Here is an 18,945-nt window from a genome sequence, read left to right on the forward strand (position 1 = left end):
TTTGAACATTCAACCACCATATTTCATTCAATTATAATTTACCCAACAACTATTCTTGTGAGCTAAGGATACATAATTACTCGCGGTAAAAATAAAATAAAAATAAAAAATAATCAAATTACATGATATTAATGGGCTGCATGCGCAAAAGCCGGCGCTACCGCTCTTCGGAGTTGAATTTGTTCCAAGCTTCCTGTATTAAACCAGACCAACAAACAAAATCAAACAAGTGAAGAAGAAGAAGCACAACTAGAAATCACTCAAGGCACAAATAGACAAATGCACTTGACGCACCTTTAGAAGATCGAAAACTTTCTCGCATATGTACTTCTGTTGAATGCTTGCACCCCGCTGTTGTAATTTGTCAGGATGAACGCATAGAGTGGCTTTCCGGTAAGCTCTCTTTACTGCTGCAGCTGTTATGACTTCTGTCAACGGAACGGGCTGCCAACCACTATCAGCCCCAAGGATCTGTCAAAGAAAAACATCTAGTCAATTAACCACTTGATAGAGCCTGAAGATAATAGGTTCATTTGCTGATACGTTCTATTTTTGTTAAATTAAACTCAAGAGATCAAGGAAGTCAATGAAGAATGAATGCCAAAATGTATGCAGATCAATAACACCTACATATTGCAAAGTTGAAAGCAATGCACGCAAGTTGCCTTCTTTTCCACTTGACCACCTCCTGACTTCCGCATCCAGAGTCTCGGCTAATCTCTGCAAACAGAATTAGATCCGAGCCAATCAGCGAAAATGATAAAACAATTCGAAGTCATAAAAGTTCATTTAATGTGGAGAGAATAATTACATTTCTCTCTGCTTGCTCTCTTTGTGCAAGAAGATCGCGCATATTCTTCTCCGCAAGAGCTTTTGCCTGAAACAGTCCCAGAAAGCTTGGAATTATAATGCCAGGTAAGACTAAACCACTCATAGATTATAAATGATTTAAAATCATACCGCTCGTTCAGCTGTTCTAGCATGCCTCTCTAGCCTAGCTTTACACCTTTGGGCTGATTCACCTTCCACCCCCTCATATCTCTCTGTAATAGAAAGTTTCAGAAAAAAAAAATAGTTTAGAGCCAACTGAGCAATAACTCAAATGTTGATGGAAACTATGAAAAAGTTTAAAGAAAGATTGCTTGAATAACCATTGGAGCATTAAAAAATCACATACCACCATATACTGAGGAATATGGATATCTTGATCCCCTAGTGCTGTCCGGTAGATCCTATGAATTACCAGCCAGTTCAGATAGCTGTTTGAGAATATGAATTAATTAAAAGGATGATAAATTCAACAGGAAAAAAAAATACTCACCGACGATGAAGAGCAGTGCCTTAAGCCAATATTTGTAGACGAAGTATAGAATTTATCAGAAACAGATCTTTGCACGCGCTCTCTTGCTTCATATACAGCCCTTTCAGCCATTGCTTTTTCTGCAGCACGCTCTCGAGCCTCTGCAGTTGCTCTCTCTACTGCGGCACGCTCTGCCTTGAGCCTGGCCTCCATGGCTGTCATCCCTGCTAATGACTTCTCCCTGGCCTCTGCACATGCCTTCTCCAGTCTTTCACGAGCCTCTGCCATTGTTCTTTGTCGAGCTTCAGCTGATGCTCTCTCAATAGCAGCTGATTCTGTCCTATCACGAGCATCCAAAAACGGCCATTCACGAGCTTCAAGTGTCGCTCTATCAACAGCCATCCTATCTTTTTCTCTTTCTCTCTCCCTTTCTCTTTCTTCCTCTATCTTTCTAAGGCGCTCATTTTCAAGCTCTCTTTCTCTTTTCAATCTTTCATTTTCTTTTTCCCCATTTTTAGGGGTCTCTTTAAGACTCTTCTCTTTTCTCTCTGGGGGCTGACCTGCATTAAATTGTCCAGATGATTTCTGGCTGTTTAATTCTGTCATGGCGGGATGAGCTGCTGCTGTTTTCCTTTTATTTTCAACAAACTCTTTCACCAGTTTAGGCGTCGAGTATTCTTTCTTGTTTTCTTCTCTGATTGAGGCAGCTTCAACTTCCTTTAAGTCCTTTTTAGCTTCATGATCAAAATCCACTTGATTAAATTGCTCAACCCGTGGTGGTCCAATGTGACTGCCAGGTTCTCCGGCTTTCTTCATGTGAATGTCTAAAGGAACCGACTCATAGGCATCTTCCACTGCAACTTGGCTATTTCCTTCTTGTGTGCTTTGCTGGGCCATGCCAGATTCTTTGAGCTTTTCATCAACCGGCACATTGTCAATTTCAAATGCCCCCAATTCCCTTTTGCTAGCTTTAGGTTCAGCCCTAATTTCTTCACTTGCTTTCTTGACACTATCATCTACTGGAAGAGACTCACTGGCATCTTCCCTTCTGAACCGGTTCTCTCCATTTTCTAAATGGTCTGCAGATGTGGCAGATGCTTTAAGTTCCAAATCAATCAACATGCTTACTCGTACTACTTCTGGCTGTGTATCACTATTGTTGTGTTCAGTCCTTTTCTCTCCATTTCCTTCATGAGCAGGGACTTCTTGTGTTGCTGCCACTGTTTCACTGCTTTTATCATGCTTATTGGATATTTGAGTCGCTTGAGAGTTCTGATTACAATCCTGGTTACATGTATCATCAGATACCCTGAGATCCTCCTGTTTCATGTGCAAGGTCTGACCGTTTTCATTCCTCTCTGTCCCCTCATTTGTTGTGTTTAGGACATTCAGTTCTTCCCAGTCACCAGCAACTTTAGCAGTCTTCCCAGTCTGTTCCGACTCATTAGCCTCTTCTAACATGCTTTCAGTTCTAACTTGCCCAAAAGTTTCATTTAATCTTCCCTCAGTTCCTTCTTTGTCCTGAGCCTTTATTAATCCATTTATGTCATATTGCTGCTCATAAGCATGGGCCATTTTTATTCTTTGCTCAGCTTCCTTTCTTTTACAGGCATCTTGTTGTCTCTTCTCATATTCTTCCCTCTCGAGAGCTTCTTTTATCCTCTTCTCATATTCTTCTATTTGAGTAGCCTCTTTCTGTTTCTTCTTATTTTCCAGTTCAGCAGCCTCTTTTAGTTTCTTCTCAGTCTCTCGCAACTCAAGAGCCTTTTTCAGCCTTTTCTCATTTTCTACCTGCTCAAGAGCAGCCTCCTTTAACCTCATCTCATTTTCTACCTGCTCAAGAGCAGCCTCCTTTAACCTCATCTCATTTTCTTCCTGCTCAAGAACCTTGTTCAGTATCTTCTCATTTTCTGCTTGTTCAAATGCCTCTTTAAGCCTTATTTTATTCTCTTCCTGCTTCAAAGCTTCTTCTTGTCTCTGTTCAAAACTTTTCATGCCACGAGATTCCTTGAGTTTTTTGTCACTTCTAATTCTTTTATCATTTACCTTCTTCCTGGCCTGCTCTTGAACCTCCAGCACAATGTCATGCTTTTCTGATTTTTCAGCATCTCTTTGCTTCTCAGGTTCTGCAGGTAGAGTCCCCATTCTAGAACTCATCTCATGCTGTCCGTTCTCATGAATTTCTTCAGCCACCTTCACCTTTTTGTCATGCTCTTTTCGACTGCATGCCTCCTTAGATGCTTTGGGTCTTGCATTGCATTCCTCCCATCCACGAGGTTGCTTCTCTGTTTCCTCTTTAATAACTGCTCTTACTTTCTTATCGATTTCTTCTTTCTGCTCTAATGCTTCCATGGTTGCCTTTTCTTTATGCCTGTTCTCGTGACTTTTTCTGCTCTGAACCAAAATCTTCTCTTTGTTTTCCAGCTCAAAAGCCTTCTTGGACTCATCAATTGCCGCCAATTCAAAATATTGTGTTTCTTCCTGCCATTCATTAGCATCATCAATTTTGAAAGACCCATTCCCATGCTTCTCTTGTTCAAAATGTTTAGCCACATTTATGAATACTTCATCTTCTAAAAATTCTGGAACTTCTTTGGTTGTCTTTGAAGATTTCCGCCTTTCCTTCTTAACAACAAATTTCATTCTACCATCTTCTCGTACAGAAGTGCCCTGCACTCCCTCAACTTTCACACCATTGCAGTCATCAACAATTTTACCCACCATTCCTTCCTTCTCTTTCATTTCTTTCTTTGAACCCGATGTTGTACGGGTTTGGAATCCGTCTTTCCTCCTCTGCATTAACACTTTTGCACTTTTCAGTTGTACTTTAGCTTTCTCCATTGCTTCTCTCATAGCAGCTGCAGAGATTGCAGCAGATGAACTTGCATCCACTTCGACATCAAAGAACCGGGGTGAACTATCACCTGCCGTCCCATCAGAAGCAATCGTGTTAGAATTTGAGGACAATCTACCAGAATCTCCACTGCTTCCATCCAGTATGGGCGGTGGTCGAGAGGGTGGTGGCAACTGAGAGGGCTGAGTTCTAAGGCTTATGTCTGATACAGTCACAAACGGCCTTCTATGATGAGAACCATATCTACCATTTCCTCTTTCATGTTTAAGGTTGTCTCCAAATGCCTGTCCGGAAGAACTACCATTAGGGGGGAGTGACATGGTCTTTTTGAGATAATTTTGATTCACCACTTCCACAGTGGAGTTCATATTTAATTTGCTATCATCAGCTGCTTGAAAGATTGGATTCTCATGTTCTGTCTGTTGGGAGGGAGTGATTTCATCCAGCACATATGTGTATCCAGGAACAACATGTGCCTGAGTTACATATGCCATCCCGTTCAAAGAATCTTTACTGCTTGTTTGATGAGCTGTATGATATGCCATGCTGAAATCTTTACTGCCATCAAATGACTGGTAAGGATCTCCATTTGAGCATTGGTTCTTTCCGCAATCATCCGACCCTTCTGACAGAGAACCAGATTCTGCAGGAGTCCTATGAATGAGGAAACCAGAAAAACATATTCTAACATCAAATTCTAGCATTACATGGTTCAAATTATGTATAGAAAAAAAAAATCTTTTTATTCCTCATTTACTATTGCAATGATAGACAAAGCAATTATGTTTCTTGTTCTTTCATACTTCCACGTGTAAAGAAATTCACTCAGATACATTAGTACATGATTAGATTGATCAAGAAGCTTATCAAGAGGGGTGTTGAACACGGGCTGTGTCACAACCTTCAACCCAAACAACCCACAGATCCTAACAGAGAAGTTAGTCTCCAACTCCGGCTAAACACATTTATCTCGCCCTTCTACAATCATAGAAGTCAAAATTTTACTTCAATCGAACTTTTATCATATAAATAACCTCCCCTAGGACGCTATTTCTTACTTTCTTTTTTCTATACAATCCCTATTCCGGGAGGCCCGATTTGAACACAGAGCTCGGGTGCAAGAGTAAACGCGCTACAAGTTCCTCACGGTCACTATTTCTTACTTATCCAACCGGAAAAAACCCAGATCAAAGGTTATTAATTACCTCATTAAATCAACCCCAATACCTAAATCCACAAGACTTTGTTTTGTTTTGGTCACCAAGTTTACACTTCCCACTCAAAACTCACAAAAAATAGAAAGACACAGATTTTTCCCCAAAATGCCATTCACATTTCAGTAAAAAATAAAAATAAAATATTTACTTAGGAAACAAATTTTGACTGAGAATTTAACAAAAACATGCATGATCATACCAGGCTTCGTCGGAGGAATCGCCACCGCCGCCGCCGTGGGATTGATCAGCCAGGTCGTCGTACGCGACGGCGAAATCCAGGCCGTTAAAGCCGCCGAAGACCTCGCTGTAGTCGAAGCCGGAGCTCCGCACATCGAAGAAGACCTCGTTTTCGTCGACGGCGGGAACATCCAGCACCGGAATCGACGAGGCGCGTGACGCGTGGAAGCTCCCAAAAATCTCGCTGTAGTCCTCCAGGCGGGGCGAGAGGGACGAGAGGCCGAACTTCGGCGGACCGCCGTAAACGTCGTCGTAGAGCGTCTTGGCTAACAGGCCGCCATTGTTCATCATTTTCGCGGAAGAAGACCTGTTTGGATGCCGAGAATGTGATAAATTATCCATGAGAGAGAGAAGAAAAATTCGCGTTTCTAGGGTTTTGAGTTTCGAGGCGTTTCGTTTTCCTCCCTCTCGCTCTCTAACTTTTTTTCTCTCTCTGCTCCTGAGTGCAGAGTCTCAGGACTCAGAACTCGGACACAGGCCGACGAAAGTGGAATTAAAAGGAAAGTCTGAAATTACCAAAAAGGACTCGTATAATTGCATGACGAATTTTCCTTTTACCTTTTTCGGATTTTGCAATTTTTATGGATTTGGACAAGTGACGGGGTGTAGCCGGTAAATGGTGGACAACTGGAAACTTTTGAGTATAACCTCGTTTATTAATTACATGTTATTTGCTGAATGAGAATTTTCGTATATCATGTGCGTATGGTATCAGTATGTACTGAATGCTTCATTCAAGAAGCACATTCTTTCAAAAAAGTATTTTAGTAGTATTTTTGTAGGATTTATTTGTATTTTAACTAAGGATTGGTTCAAAAAATATTTTCATCAAAAGCGCTTTCATCAATATTCAAAGCACTTTCAAATAAGCTCTTATTATTCAGCTAAAAAAATGACACTCCAGTTAAAAGTTACGTGAACATTCCAAAAAGTCCAAAGTAACAACTTTCTTGATATACCAACAACAAATAATTTTTTTTTAACAAACAATATTATTTACACTATGAGATGGGGAAGTGGCTAAGCCTCACAATGTGCTAGCAATAATGTGATTTAAATTCGTATTTGGTAAAAATCGAACCTAAGACATTTCACTTAATAGCAAATGACCTTTTAACTTATGTATAAAAGTGCTTCCTTCTCTTATTTTATTTTTTGTATTTAATCATAAATATTAGGTCTAGTTTGAGGTTGTTGTGCTTTTTTTAAAACTACTTCTGCTGTGCTATGAGAATAAACAACTGTGAAAATAAACAGATAAGTATTTGGTAAACTATAGTGACAAAAGTGCTTTTAGCAACAAAAAAAAAGGTGTCAAAGATGAGATAGGATTTCAATATGAAAGTTTCATTAATTGGTACTGTTCACCCGTCTCCAATGAAAAAAAAAATTGAGAAGTATGTGTAGCTCTGCTTCTGTTTTCTGTTGCTTTGGTCTTTTTGAACCCATGATTTTGAGAAGAAAAAAAAAACATTTTTTTTTTCATTTACCAAACACAAACTCCAAACCAACCCTTATTAAATGGATATAAGTATATTACTAAATAGATATAAATATTATAAATAAATTACTAACATGACAACGAATATAACTAAAAACAAGTGTGTACGAGATGCTATAAAATGTGTATGTTTATCATTTTAAAAAAATGAAATGAGAAAAAGGGCAACTGGGATGGGCAATTTGGGTTGCAATCTTTTAGATAAGGTTCAATTTCAATGCATCAAAATGTCCAACAAAAAGGGTCCCAATTTGAGTACGATGAGCAAAAACCTGATTCCCGCATAAACACTTTGGGAAGGACTTGCTACAGAGAATAATGACAAGGCGCCTTGTTTGCTAGTATTTCACTATTTTGTGGGGTGGGTTTGTAAAATTGATGAACTTAGAGGGAAACTTTGGCAATTTACAAGTGAGTAACTAGTTGCATTTGTCTTTGAACAAAAAATAAAAATAAAAAAACAAGTTGCATTTATCTTGGTATTGACATTCATGTCGCGTTTTTCGTGTTCGTAACATATTTGATATCTTAACAGATCGTATCGTGTAATACTCGTTAAAATAAATGGGTAATATGACCCAGCTCGAAATCCACCCGTTAAAATGAACTGGTAATATAACATGACCCGTTATCCATTAAAGAAAATATATTTTAAACCAATAAATAATGAAAATGAAAAACATAATTCGACCAAAGAAAAGGAAAACATTATAAAATTAGTATATGCATACCACATTGTCACATAAATATTAATTCAAAACATAAAAAATAAAATAAAATAAAAACATTTATCTTGCAGGTATTACGTATCCCTTTCTCAAAAAAAAAAAAAGTATTACATATCCCAAAATAAGAGTCTAAAGAAAAGACATTAGTACATTACTACAGAATACTAAATGTTTAAGGATATATAAAATGAAGGGAGTTGCGTTTCAAGGTTGAGGAACCTTGCAAGTATTTTACAATAAAACCATTTCATTTCCATCAATCACCAAAGGAAATGGTATTGGAATTTTGGCTTGATATATTGTCTTCAAAAATTATATTGACGATGTTTTTATTAAGGCTTTAATATGTTTTATAATGTTTTGAACTCACTCTTTGCCTATAGTGTACTATAAAAATAAATAAAACTTAAATTTTTTTAATTTATATAGAATAATAATATAATAATACATATTTAATATACAACATATATATATATATATATTGTCTATGACTATTGTATTTTGTAGTAAGTTTTTTTAGTATACAAAATTAAAATCATCAAAATAACTGTTTTCTTAACGTATCGAAACAGGTTATCCACATGTCACCTTTGTGTAAACTTGTTAAGTACCCGTTATTAAGGGGTTATTCTCGTGTGACCCAATAACAACTCGATTAGTTATCTAGTTAACCCAAAACCCTTTATTTTGATGTCGTTTACATGTCGTGTTAACGGGTCGTTTAAGAAATTGCCAGGTTTATTGGAGATGGATGGGGAGTGGCAGATCCAAGATTTGAACTTAAGGAGTCCTGGTGTTAAATACAAATTTTTTAAATAGGAACTGAATGCGTAAACAAAAATTCAGCCTATTCACAAAGGCATTTCCTCGAACGTTTGGTGACTTGTTTTCGTCAGCCAAATCATGTTGCACACATATCAATAAATAATAGCATATGCCGAAAGAATCTTATTAGTGATATAAAAAGAATTTATCCAATCCTATCGATACAATAATATGTTGAGATATGTCTATAATATATTTCATCAAACATTTAGTATACACACACAAAATTCGTACCAAACATTTAATCCTCGAAAGACCTCGTTCGCATATATATTTTTCAAACTTCGTTGTCCTGGGACAACCTTAGTCCCTACTTCCATCCGTCCTGGACGGTGGTGTCTTTTAGGTATTGTATGACATCATTTGATTTGATTTGGAGGAAAGTAGCTTGTCATATCTTACTTGTAGGAGAATATCGACGTTTATCGTCTACGTGCATCGATTAATTTTTTGGATTCTAACCCCATCCAGGATACTATTTTGTAACACTTTCGATTGTGACAACTTCGTAGATAAGAAAATAGCGTAAATTTTGCTAGCGTCAAATCCCACCCGCATTCAATTAAACATGATAAGAACTTTCATTTAATTAGACTAGACCTTGCGTCATGACAAATGTTATATTGGGCTCTAGAAGTCGGACAAAGATTGTCTGCCCTCCATTTTTGGTGTTATTTTCGTACCCTCCTGTTTGTGTGGTTACGATTAAATTATGTCAACATTTTATATTACTATTCATTTTTGTCTTATTATATCTATAAAAAACAATATAAAATGTTGACGTGGCTTAACCGTGACCATACAAAACAGGAGGGCACGGGAAGGACATCGGAAGTGGAGGGCAAACAATCCTTGTCCGTAGAAGTCAACTCCGCTACTGTTTATGAGGATTTTAGGTGAATAACAATTGTTAATTTGTCGGCGTTTTCCTTTTCATTTGTAAGTGAGAGATTTTATGTTTGATAACCACATTATTACTAGTTCATTATGAGGCTAAGCTCACCCCCATTTCTTAGTATAGATAATATCACTTCTTCAAAAAAAATAAAAAATAAAAAATCGTCGGCATTCTTGTTTCAAATAAACATCGACTTTTCATTTTGTTTTTGTCATAATTTTAAAATCAGCATTGATGAGTATTGGTTGCAAGAGGATCCCTAATCGAGTAATCATCAACCATGAGAAATTGGAATGAATTTGCTAAAGAAACGTAAAGATGATGCATGCATTTTTAAAATTAATTTACAATTGATTTTTCAAGGCAAAAGGTGAAAGGAGAAATTTCAATAAAGATTATGGAAGCCTTTTGGACTGAAAATTCATCATTAAATATTCGATTTATGATTTTAGAATCGGTTGATGACCTTTCATGTAATTTTCTATTTTTTACCAAACGATAATCTTTACTAAGGAAAAGGATGTGAGTTTAGCCTCACAATACGCTAGCAATAATGTAGTTCAAACTCGCATTTGACGAGAATTGAATCTAAGATCTCTTACTTACAAGTGAAGAGGAATACCACTATACCATAGTAAGTGACTCATGTAAATTTATTTTTTAAAAGGAAAAAAAAATCATCATCAACTCATCAACTTTGGGACATTGCTCATGTATAAAAATAATACTTGGCAACTCAAATAATGAGTAAGAGTTCTTATTCAAAACTGTTCGTTGCAAATTCATAAAATTTCATTTTTATGATTAGAACCGTTTATATTATTAATCAACCTATAAAGATTGCCTCTAAAAAAATCCATTAAAATTAATATCGTTTAGTCATTAAACTGTATAAAACCAGATGACTGGATTGGTAAAAGCATAACCGTCTATGTATTTTCTAGAATAAATTGACTAAACAACCTTTGCTTTAGGGAATTGTTATTGGTGCTCTAAAATTCTCATTTTACACTCCAATTTTTTTCTATTTAGAAAGAAAAATACATTCGTGAAGAATGCAAAATGAGAATTTTAAAGTGCTAATAACAATTCTTTTTCAATTCATTTTTGTAGAGACGATCTTTTCAAAGTGATTTACAATATGAAAGTTCTGATCATAAACACAAAGCTTTGTGATTCGAATATAAAGAATTTTGAGTAGAAGTTACTACTCATCTTTGAGTAGTCAAACATTGTTCCATGCACAATTCAAATGCTAATTGCAACAAGGAAAAGCACTCAAATGCATTTTTCATATCTTTTTTATATATTATTAAGGCTACCTAATCCATTAATTTCTATTAAATTCAATCATCAAAATGAATAAAATTTTCTCACAGCCTGCGATCTGCAAGCAGAAATTAGGTGTCAACATTAAAGATGAAGAAACTCCTCAAATGGGTGGTAGTTGGAGCATTTTATATTTTAATGTGGATAAATAATATATATGCATGTGTATATAAGGTACTGTATGCTTTTGATGCTTCCCATTTTTGCAGGGTTTTCATGGAGACATTAAGATGGTGTTATCTATATACTTTTTGTTAATTTTTGTTATTTAATTTTTTTCAATTTATTTGATTTGACAGTAAAAAATTAAGAGAACGTGGGAAAAGTAAAAAAGTGTATGCAAATAGCATCACCCTAGACACTATATTATAACCCTAACTGTTACCAGGGTGAAGTTATTATATTAGCCATGGCTCTCTCTCTCTCTCTCTCTCTCTCTCTCTCTCTCTCTATGTCAATGGGGACCAAAAAAACAATCATTCAAATTAGTTGCATCACTCAATTATTAATCTGCCCTGTCACAAACTCATAAGCTAGGATAAGTTAGTACTGTCACACTCGTTGTATTAATTTCTCGAATGATATCAGAGACATGTTAAAGAGACTCTTTCAAAGTAAGATTCTTCATGAACTTTCTGTTTCTGTCACTTTACATTTTAATGTTAATTTTTGTGCAAAAAACATGAGATGTGGGCAGAGAGTCCATGTAGAGTTGAGAGAGTCTCCTTAAAATTTCTCATGATATAACCATAATATTGTGTATTCGAATTCAAATTACTTTAAATATGCGTATAAGGGATAAAATGTCGATAATGTGTATCCAAAACATATTCGATGTGTCTAGCTTTATTCAACTAAATTATCACTAGCAATTAAGTAAGTGACAGCAAGAGGAACCGATTTAGGAAAGAAGTAAAACACAAGCAACGCATATAAAGGGAAATTCCAACAACAAACACCTATGTAGGAGAAATAATTGCACAACATTTCTCTCGTAAGTTTATGATTATGCGACCGTCACATAAGACGTAGAATATGAAAGATGCGTTATAACTTACAAGTTTCATACATTAACAATCAACAAACGTTCGCACAGAATAACGACTGTGGAAGCAAACCGTGTCTATAAAGCTTGTTGGACATAATTTGTCTAGTAATTTTGCTTCTTGTTTTGAGGACCTTGCGTAGGATTGCATATTCCAAAGAAGGAAAAGAAACAACAGACACTGTGTGTCTCTCTCTTTGTCTGAAAGCAGGACAAAAACTGAGAAAAAAGGATTAAAACAAGGTTCTGGGAATCGGAATGTAATTAAGTAATCCAGCTATTAAATTAAACTAAACACATGGATTATGGATAGCATCTTCTTCTTTATATTACTTTGGCACTTGTTCCCAAATTGCCTGTCAAACAGGCCAATCCAATGCATAAAGCACTAGGCTTCTCCTTTTTCTATAGATAAAGCTAATTTATTTTCTTTTTGCATTCAAAGATTCAAGCATCTACGCACAAACAGAATCGGCTATAATTTATATACGATTTGTTGCCTATTTAGTGTATTTTAAATTTTAAATTTTAAATATTTTTTTAAGAAAGTAGATGTTTTATCATAAAACTAATTAACTATAGTAATACAAAATATGGAGCTTCTTATTTTCCACATGAGTCACATGCGGTGGTGGATCCAGGATTCAAATTTTTTAGATTGAAATAGAACGCAAAGCATGTAAAAAAATTTAGTTTATTCATTAAGATATTTTGTCGAACACTTGGTTAACTTTTTGTCAGCTGAATCAAGTTGTGCTCATGTCAACAAATATTGACATATGTCGAAACAATTTGATGAGTGCTATTGAGAAAATTTGAAGAGCTTTTTTGACGCAACATGCGAGAAACATTTCGTCAAACACTTTTTAAGCAAAAAAATGACTCATATCAAATATTCGGAAGGTTCTTGAAAGACCTTCCCATGTATATTTTTAGGACTTAGATTGTCCTGGAATCACTGAGTCCTAATATGCATCCACCACTAACCATATGGACATACATATTGGAGGACATGAGAACGTAGGCATTGATAACGAGGCAGCACCTAGGCCATTGGACTCAATACATAGGTAACATGTCTTGATAAGATGAAAAAAGTTAAGGTTTCACTTTAAAATGAATTGGTCATAGATTAGTGACCCAATTTGAGATTCATATGCTCAAATTTTTTGTTTAATTAGTGCGTACATAAAAATTCAAACGTGATACTTCATTCAATATCAAGAACCAATAGATTACGAACTGGTCTAATATCCTAGTGGAATGGTGTTGGGTTTCTACCCGTTCATCCTAGGTTCGAAACTTTTCCCTCTCCTCTACTAATGTAATATTTTCGAACTCGCTTCTCTCTCTTAAATTCCAGGTAGACGGGCCATGGGCCCACTCCAAAAACATCGATACTGTCCTCGGGGCATGGGCCCACTCCAACAACACCGATAATGTTCCCACTTGGCCACCTGCTCAATCTGTCAGATGTGAGGTTTTAATACAAAATGTCTCGGTAATAGTTAGAGTGGGGTAATTCTATTTAAAGGGCTTGTTCTCAAGCCTTCTAGCCAATGTGGGACAAAGGAATTCTAACACTCATCCGCATGTGAGACCCCATTTTATGGGTCACACGTGAAGTTCCACACATCGGCAACCACTTGGAACCAAGCCATGGACCCACTCCAACAACACCGATATTGTCCCTGGACTATAGGCCAATTCCAACAACATCGATACCGTTCCCACTTGGCCACCTACTCAATCCGTCATGTGTGGAGTTTTAATATAAAAGGTCTCGGTGATAGTTAGAGTGAAATAATTCTATTTAAAGGGCTTGTTCTCAAGCCTTTTAGCCGATGTGGGACAGATGAATTCTAACACTTCCCCGACATGAGACCCCATTTTATGGGTCACACGTGAAGTTCCACACATCGACAACCACGTGGAGCCAAGCTGAGGCTCACCCGTTTACGTGGGGTCAATGGGGACCCACCCATTCACGTGACATCTCTTGGCCTACGTGGAGCCAAGTCAGGGCTCATTCATTCGTGCGAGGTCAAAAGGGACCCACCTGTTCACGTGGCAGTACGGGCTCGTCCCTTGGCTCCGATACCATCTTAAATTTCAGGTAGACGGGTCATGGGCCCACTCCAATAACATTGATACTATCCCCACTTGGCCACCTGCTTAATCCATCCGGTGTGGGATAATTTTTTTTAAATGGTTTGTTTTCAAGCCTTTTGGCCGATGTGGAACAGATGAATTCTAACACTTTCCCCTCTTCTTAATAATATAAAACTAAAAAAAAAACCCAGTAGATTACGAGCAAGTTAAATTTGTAATGAATTTTGTATGTTTAAAATTCAAAAAAATTGAAAAGAAAGAAATTTGGGAATGTGTTTGAATAGTTTAAGGCAAGTGCTTCTGACAAACGTATTTCTCTTTCCTTGTTGAAATGTTGAAATTTTTGAAATGTTTGAAATGTGAGGTTGGGTATCCCATAAGCCTCTCATGCATGCCAATGCCAATTGCCAATTGCCAATTGCCGAATACCAATGCCAGAAAAGAAGGGGGTGTTTTTCTGGGCCCTTGTGTTTGCCACTTTCATATGAAAAAAGGCACCAAAAGTCTTCATTTTTGTGCTTGAAAAATGGAATTCATTTGCTTTGTTTAATGATGCAGAATATTATACCTACTGTCAAATACTGTATAATATTTGTATACAAAGCAGGAATTATGGAATTATTCCATGAGGGGAGAGCGCAAATACAGGATTAGGAAAGGATAAATCTCTCTCTCTCTCTCTCTCTCTCTCTCTCTCTCTCTCTACATTTGAATTAGATAAGACGTGGTAGTCATACTGCTTGCCATCGCTAACTTAGTGGGTGGCACATAAATAGTAGAAAGTGCATACCACCATCTTACATGAACAAACTAGTGAAAGAATGAATTTAGATCCTCTCTCCGGATTTTGCAGTGCGGAGAGGGGAGAGAGATCCAGAACTTTAGTTTGTATGAGGTGATTTTGTGGATCAAAGTTGACAGATTGAAAATTTGGACCATTCAAGAGAGAAGGAGAGAAATTCAGACCGTTAATTTGTATGAGGTGGATCAATGAAATAAATTAATGAAATATGTGTAGGATTTAAAATGAGTATTTCGGATCTTCGGATCTGTCTGCTTTGGACACAAAAAATCGGAGAGGATCTCAATTCCTGAAGAATGACTTGTGAAAACATTAAAAAGCACAAGTTTGATACATTGGTTGGTATCGAAGTCTTTTTTAATAGTGTTCTTAAGTTGGATTCTAGTAGGTCTAAATTTGAGTTTCGGTCCCTACTTTTTGTCTGCAAATTGTAAAGTGAGATGATACTGCCGTGATACGTCTTAAGATTTTGAGACTAGTGATGGTCCTGCAAAGAGCGAAACGGATAAAATGCTTTTAAAATTGTAAATTATGATCTTTACGTGTGTTGTAATTTATTTCGACATGAACAATGGCTGAAGACACTTTTAACCAAATGAGTAAATTTCAAACTTATGATGAGGATAATTAAATTGGATTTACTTGTCAACTAATTATCTTTTTGGATTGGACAAGTAAATATTTGAGTTGATGATGCATTGTTGGTACTCATTAGACAGGTTTAACCTTCAAGTTTTGAGAATAGAAAGAAAAATAATAGTTCTTTATCCAGTCCAGCCCAGAAGTTGAGAAATACTGCAAAATCCATACAATCTGATCCAAGATTGTTAGTTTGTTGGGCTATCCAGCCGACATTCTCGGTCAAACCTTCTCATTCTACATTCTTAGCTTTTTTTCCATTTTAAAATATTTCGATAATCAGAATTGTCTATTTCTAGTTCTTTTTTGAAAATCTAACTTTGCCAGAAATCCGTCAAATCAAAATCCGTAGCCCTCGCGACTCACATCCTCCACTCGCCCAAACGAAATGGATTGAATCATCTTTTAATTGATTTAAAGCGTGATGAAACAAAATCTACGATTGCACACCTTAAAGGCTTAAATATGAGAACTATTTTCTAATTATTATAAATTGAATTTTCAAAACTGTTAGTTTTTTTTTTTTTTAATAATCCCGTTCATAATTCTTATTAAGTCCACAACTAAATAGATCAAAGGATGTGAAAAAAGTCTAACAGAAGAAAAGTATCCGCAGGTTTCGATGCCTGATTTCACTTCCTTTATTTCATAATATTAGGGAGAATGACAAGTCATCTAAGTCTGCTACTGTTAATAATTATGTTACTGTAAATTAACTGATTGTATTAGTTGTGATTAGTTAAGATAGTTATAAAGTAGTTAGGGGTATCTATGTAAATAGCCAAAGGCTATATATATTCCTACACAATGTGTAAAGTTCTCAGTCAAGTAAATACAATCAAGAAAACTTACTGTTGAAGTTTTCTGTTTCTTTATGGTATCACGCAATTCCGCTTCACAGCTTCGATCTTTCTCTTCGCTTGCTGCATCGATCGACTCTTGATCGATTTTTCTTCTCTGATCATCACTTCTTCCCTTCCGATCTTGTAGTATTTCTTGATTTCTGTCAGTAATGGCGGCTCAATCGACTGGTTCATCTTCTCCGGTCATCTCCCCCTCGAGCCCAAACCCTAATTTCTCTGGAAACCCTAATTCCTCTGGAAATCCGAGTCCTCTGACTTCCTACACTTCTCTCACAATTCATAACATTGGCAGCATGGTGCCGATCAAGCTCAAAAGATCCAATTACCTACCATGGCGCGCCCTGTTTGGCCCGATTTTCCGGCGATACAAGCTTCTTGGAGTAATCGATGGTACTGACGTCTGTCCATCGCCATTTCTGCCTGATCGTAGCATCAATCCTGCTTTTGAGGACTGGTATGAGAAAGATCAAAATCTTTTGATCTGGTTGAATTCCACACTTTCTGAGGAAATCATCCCGTTCACGGTTGGGGTTTCATCCTCTCGCGAACTTTGGGTAAAGCTTGAACAGCGCTTTGGTGGAATTTCAGAGGCTCATATCCATCAGCTGCGATCGCGCCTTCAATCTGTTCAGAAATGATCGCATTCTGTCTCTGACTATCTTCAAGAACTCAAGGAAATTTCAGATTCTCTGCAAGCTGCTGATGCTTCTGTCTCTGATCGAGATCTTATCGCCGCCACACTACATGGCTTGCCTGATGAATTTGAGTCTTTCATCGACTGTATCATGCTCCGATTGTCCTCTACCTCTCTTGATGAACTTCATGGCCTCCTTCTCACAAAGGAATTGTCTATGGCCAGACGCAAAACTGTCAGTTCATCTCCTGTCCCTGAATCTTTTCAGGCTTTCTCGGTGCAGTCTCAGCCTCTTCTCCTTCCTACTCCATCTGCTTTTGCTGCTCAGAATCACCCTCTTCACTCTGCATCTCGGTTCAACTCTAATCGTGGCAGGAACACTAAGGGACAATTCTTTTCCAATCGAGGTCATCGAGGTAATCGTGGTAATTTTCCTAATAACCGTGGCAATCAAGGTTATCAAGGCTTTCGCAGCAATCAAGGCTCTTCTCACTTCAAAGTGCTTTGTCAAATCTGTGGTTCTACCAGTCATGAGGCTATTGACTGCTTTGATCGTATGAATCCTGACATCTGTGGTCGTATTCCTCCAGCTAAGCTTGCTGCCATGTGTGCACAGCATTCTGCTAAACCATCTCAGCCTTGGTTAATTGATTCAGGGGCAACCTCTCATATCACTAATGATGTTGCTAACCTCACCTCTCCTACTCCCTACACTGGCGAGGATAAAGTGTATATTGGAGATGGTAAAGGTTTATCCATCCTCAATGTTGGTTCATCTACTCTGCACACCTCTCATAACTCTTTTCAATTGCGAAATGTTTTACATGTTCCCCACATAACCCATAATCTCTTATCTGCTTATCAGTTTGTTAATGATAATAATTGTTCATTGACACTTGACCCTTATGGATCCTATGTCAAGGATCGTATTTCGGGGAAGATGCTTTTACGGGGACCGGTTAGAGATGGCTTCTATCCTCTTCAAAGTTCCAGCAATCTTCATCCTCTTTCACCTACAGCTTTACTTAGTATTAAAGCTCCAGTTACAATTTGGCACAAGCGTTTGGGTCACCATTCCTCCTCCATTTTCAGAAGGCTCCTTTCATCCAATAATCTTGCTTTACAAGGCAAGTCTACTGTGGACTTTTTCTGTTCGGATTGTGCTCTTGCCAAGAATCATAAGCTTCCATTTAAAGCTGCTACTTCATCAACAACTCACAGCCTTCAACTACTGCACTGTGATCTGTGGGGACCTGGCTCAATCACATCAAGTAGTGGTTTTCAATATTATTTGCTCATTGTTGATGACTATAGCAAATATAGTTGGTTCTTTCCTTTGAAATCTAAGTCAGATGTATTTTCTACATTTGTTGTCTTCAAATCATATGTAGAAAATTCACTTGGAAATAAAATAAAGGTTCTGCGTTCAGATTCAGGGGGTGAATTTACTAGTCACTCTTTTGCATCATATCTCAGCAAACATGGCATTCTTCATCAGTTCAGTTGTCCCCACACCCTTGAGCAAAACGGTTGTGCAGAAAGAAAACACATGCACCTTGTTGAAACAGCTCGCACTTTGCTTCTTGCATCTCATGTCCCTCATATTTTCTGGGTAGAAGCATTCTCCACTGCTATCTATCTTATTAATCGCCTTCCTATTTCTGGCATTTCCCAATCCCCTTGGCAGTTGCTATTTCACAACCATCCAGACTACTCTAAGCTCAAAGTATTTGGTTGCCAATGCTTTCCTTGGCTCAAACCTTACTTTCATAGCAAATTGGATCCCAAGAGCAAAAAGTGTGTTTTCTTGGGGTATAGTCTTCAACACAAAGGCTATAGGTGCCTTGATCCTATCACCAATCGCATCTACATCTCTCGTCATGTTGTATTCGATGAAAGTACTTATCCATTTCAGTTGTCCCACAATCAACACTCTTTTCCTGTTCCAAGTCATCCATCTT

The 18,945-nt window shown here is 37.2% G+C and overlaps 1 protein-coding gene across 1 annotated transcript; it reads right to left on the reverse strand.

The window, feature by feature from the left end:
- On the reverse strand, positions 1 to 6,136 carry LOC103401140 (auxilin-like protein 1). The gene is made up of 8 exons (XM_008339850.4): positions 5,571 to 6,136; positions 1,322 to 4,808; positions 1,178 to 1,232; positions 961 to 1,043; positions 812 to 877; positions 631 to 720; positions 295 to 471; positions 1 to 193 (listed from the first exon to the last, which is right to left on the reverse strand). Exons 1-8 carry the CDS (start codon positions 5,948 to 5,950, stop codon positions 158 to 160), a joined length of 4,374 nt encoding a protein of 1,457 aa, XP_008338072.3. The 5' UTR covers positions 5,951 to 6,136; the 3' UTR covers positions 1 to 157.
- Positions 6,137 to 18,945: the final 12,809 nt, after the last annotated feature.

The sequence above is a fragment of the Malus domestica genome, chromosome 15 (assembly GCF_042453785.1).
Source record: "Malus domestica chromosome 15, GDT2T_hap1".
Taxonomy (NCBI): domain Eukaryota; kingdom Viridiplantae; phylum Streptophyta; class Magnoliopsida; order Rosales; family Rosaceae; genus Malus; species Malus domestica.

Bases quoted from the DNA above. Each gene is read 5' to 3' on its own strand.
- LOC103401140 (XM_008339850.4), bottom strand. From the start codon at position 5,950: ATGGATAATTTATCACATTCTCGGCATCCAAACAGGTCTTCTTCCGCG. The intron at 878-960 runs GTATGATTTTAA...GGACTGTTTCAG, and splicing joins CTAGAACAGCTGAACGAGCG to GCAAAAGCTCTTGCGGAGAA. The intron at 721-811 runs GTAATTATTCTC...TTCTGTTTGCAG, and splicing joins GAGAGCAAGCAGAGAGAAAT to AGATTAGCCGAGACTCTGGA.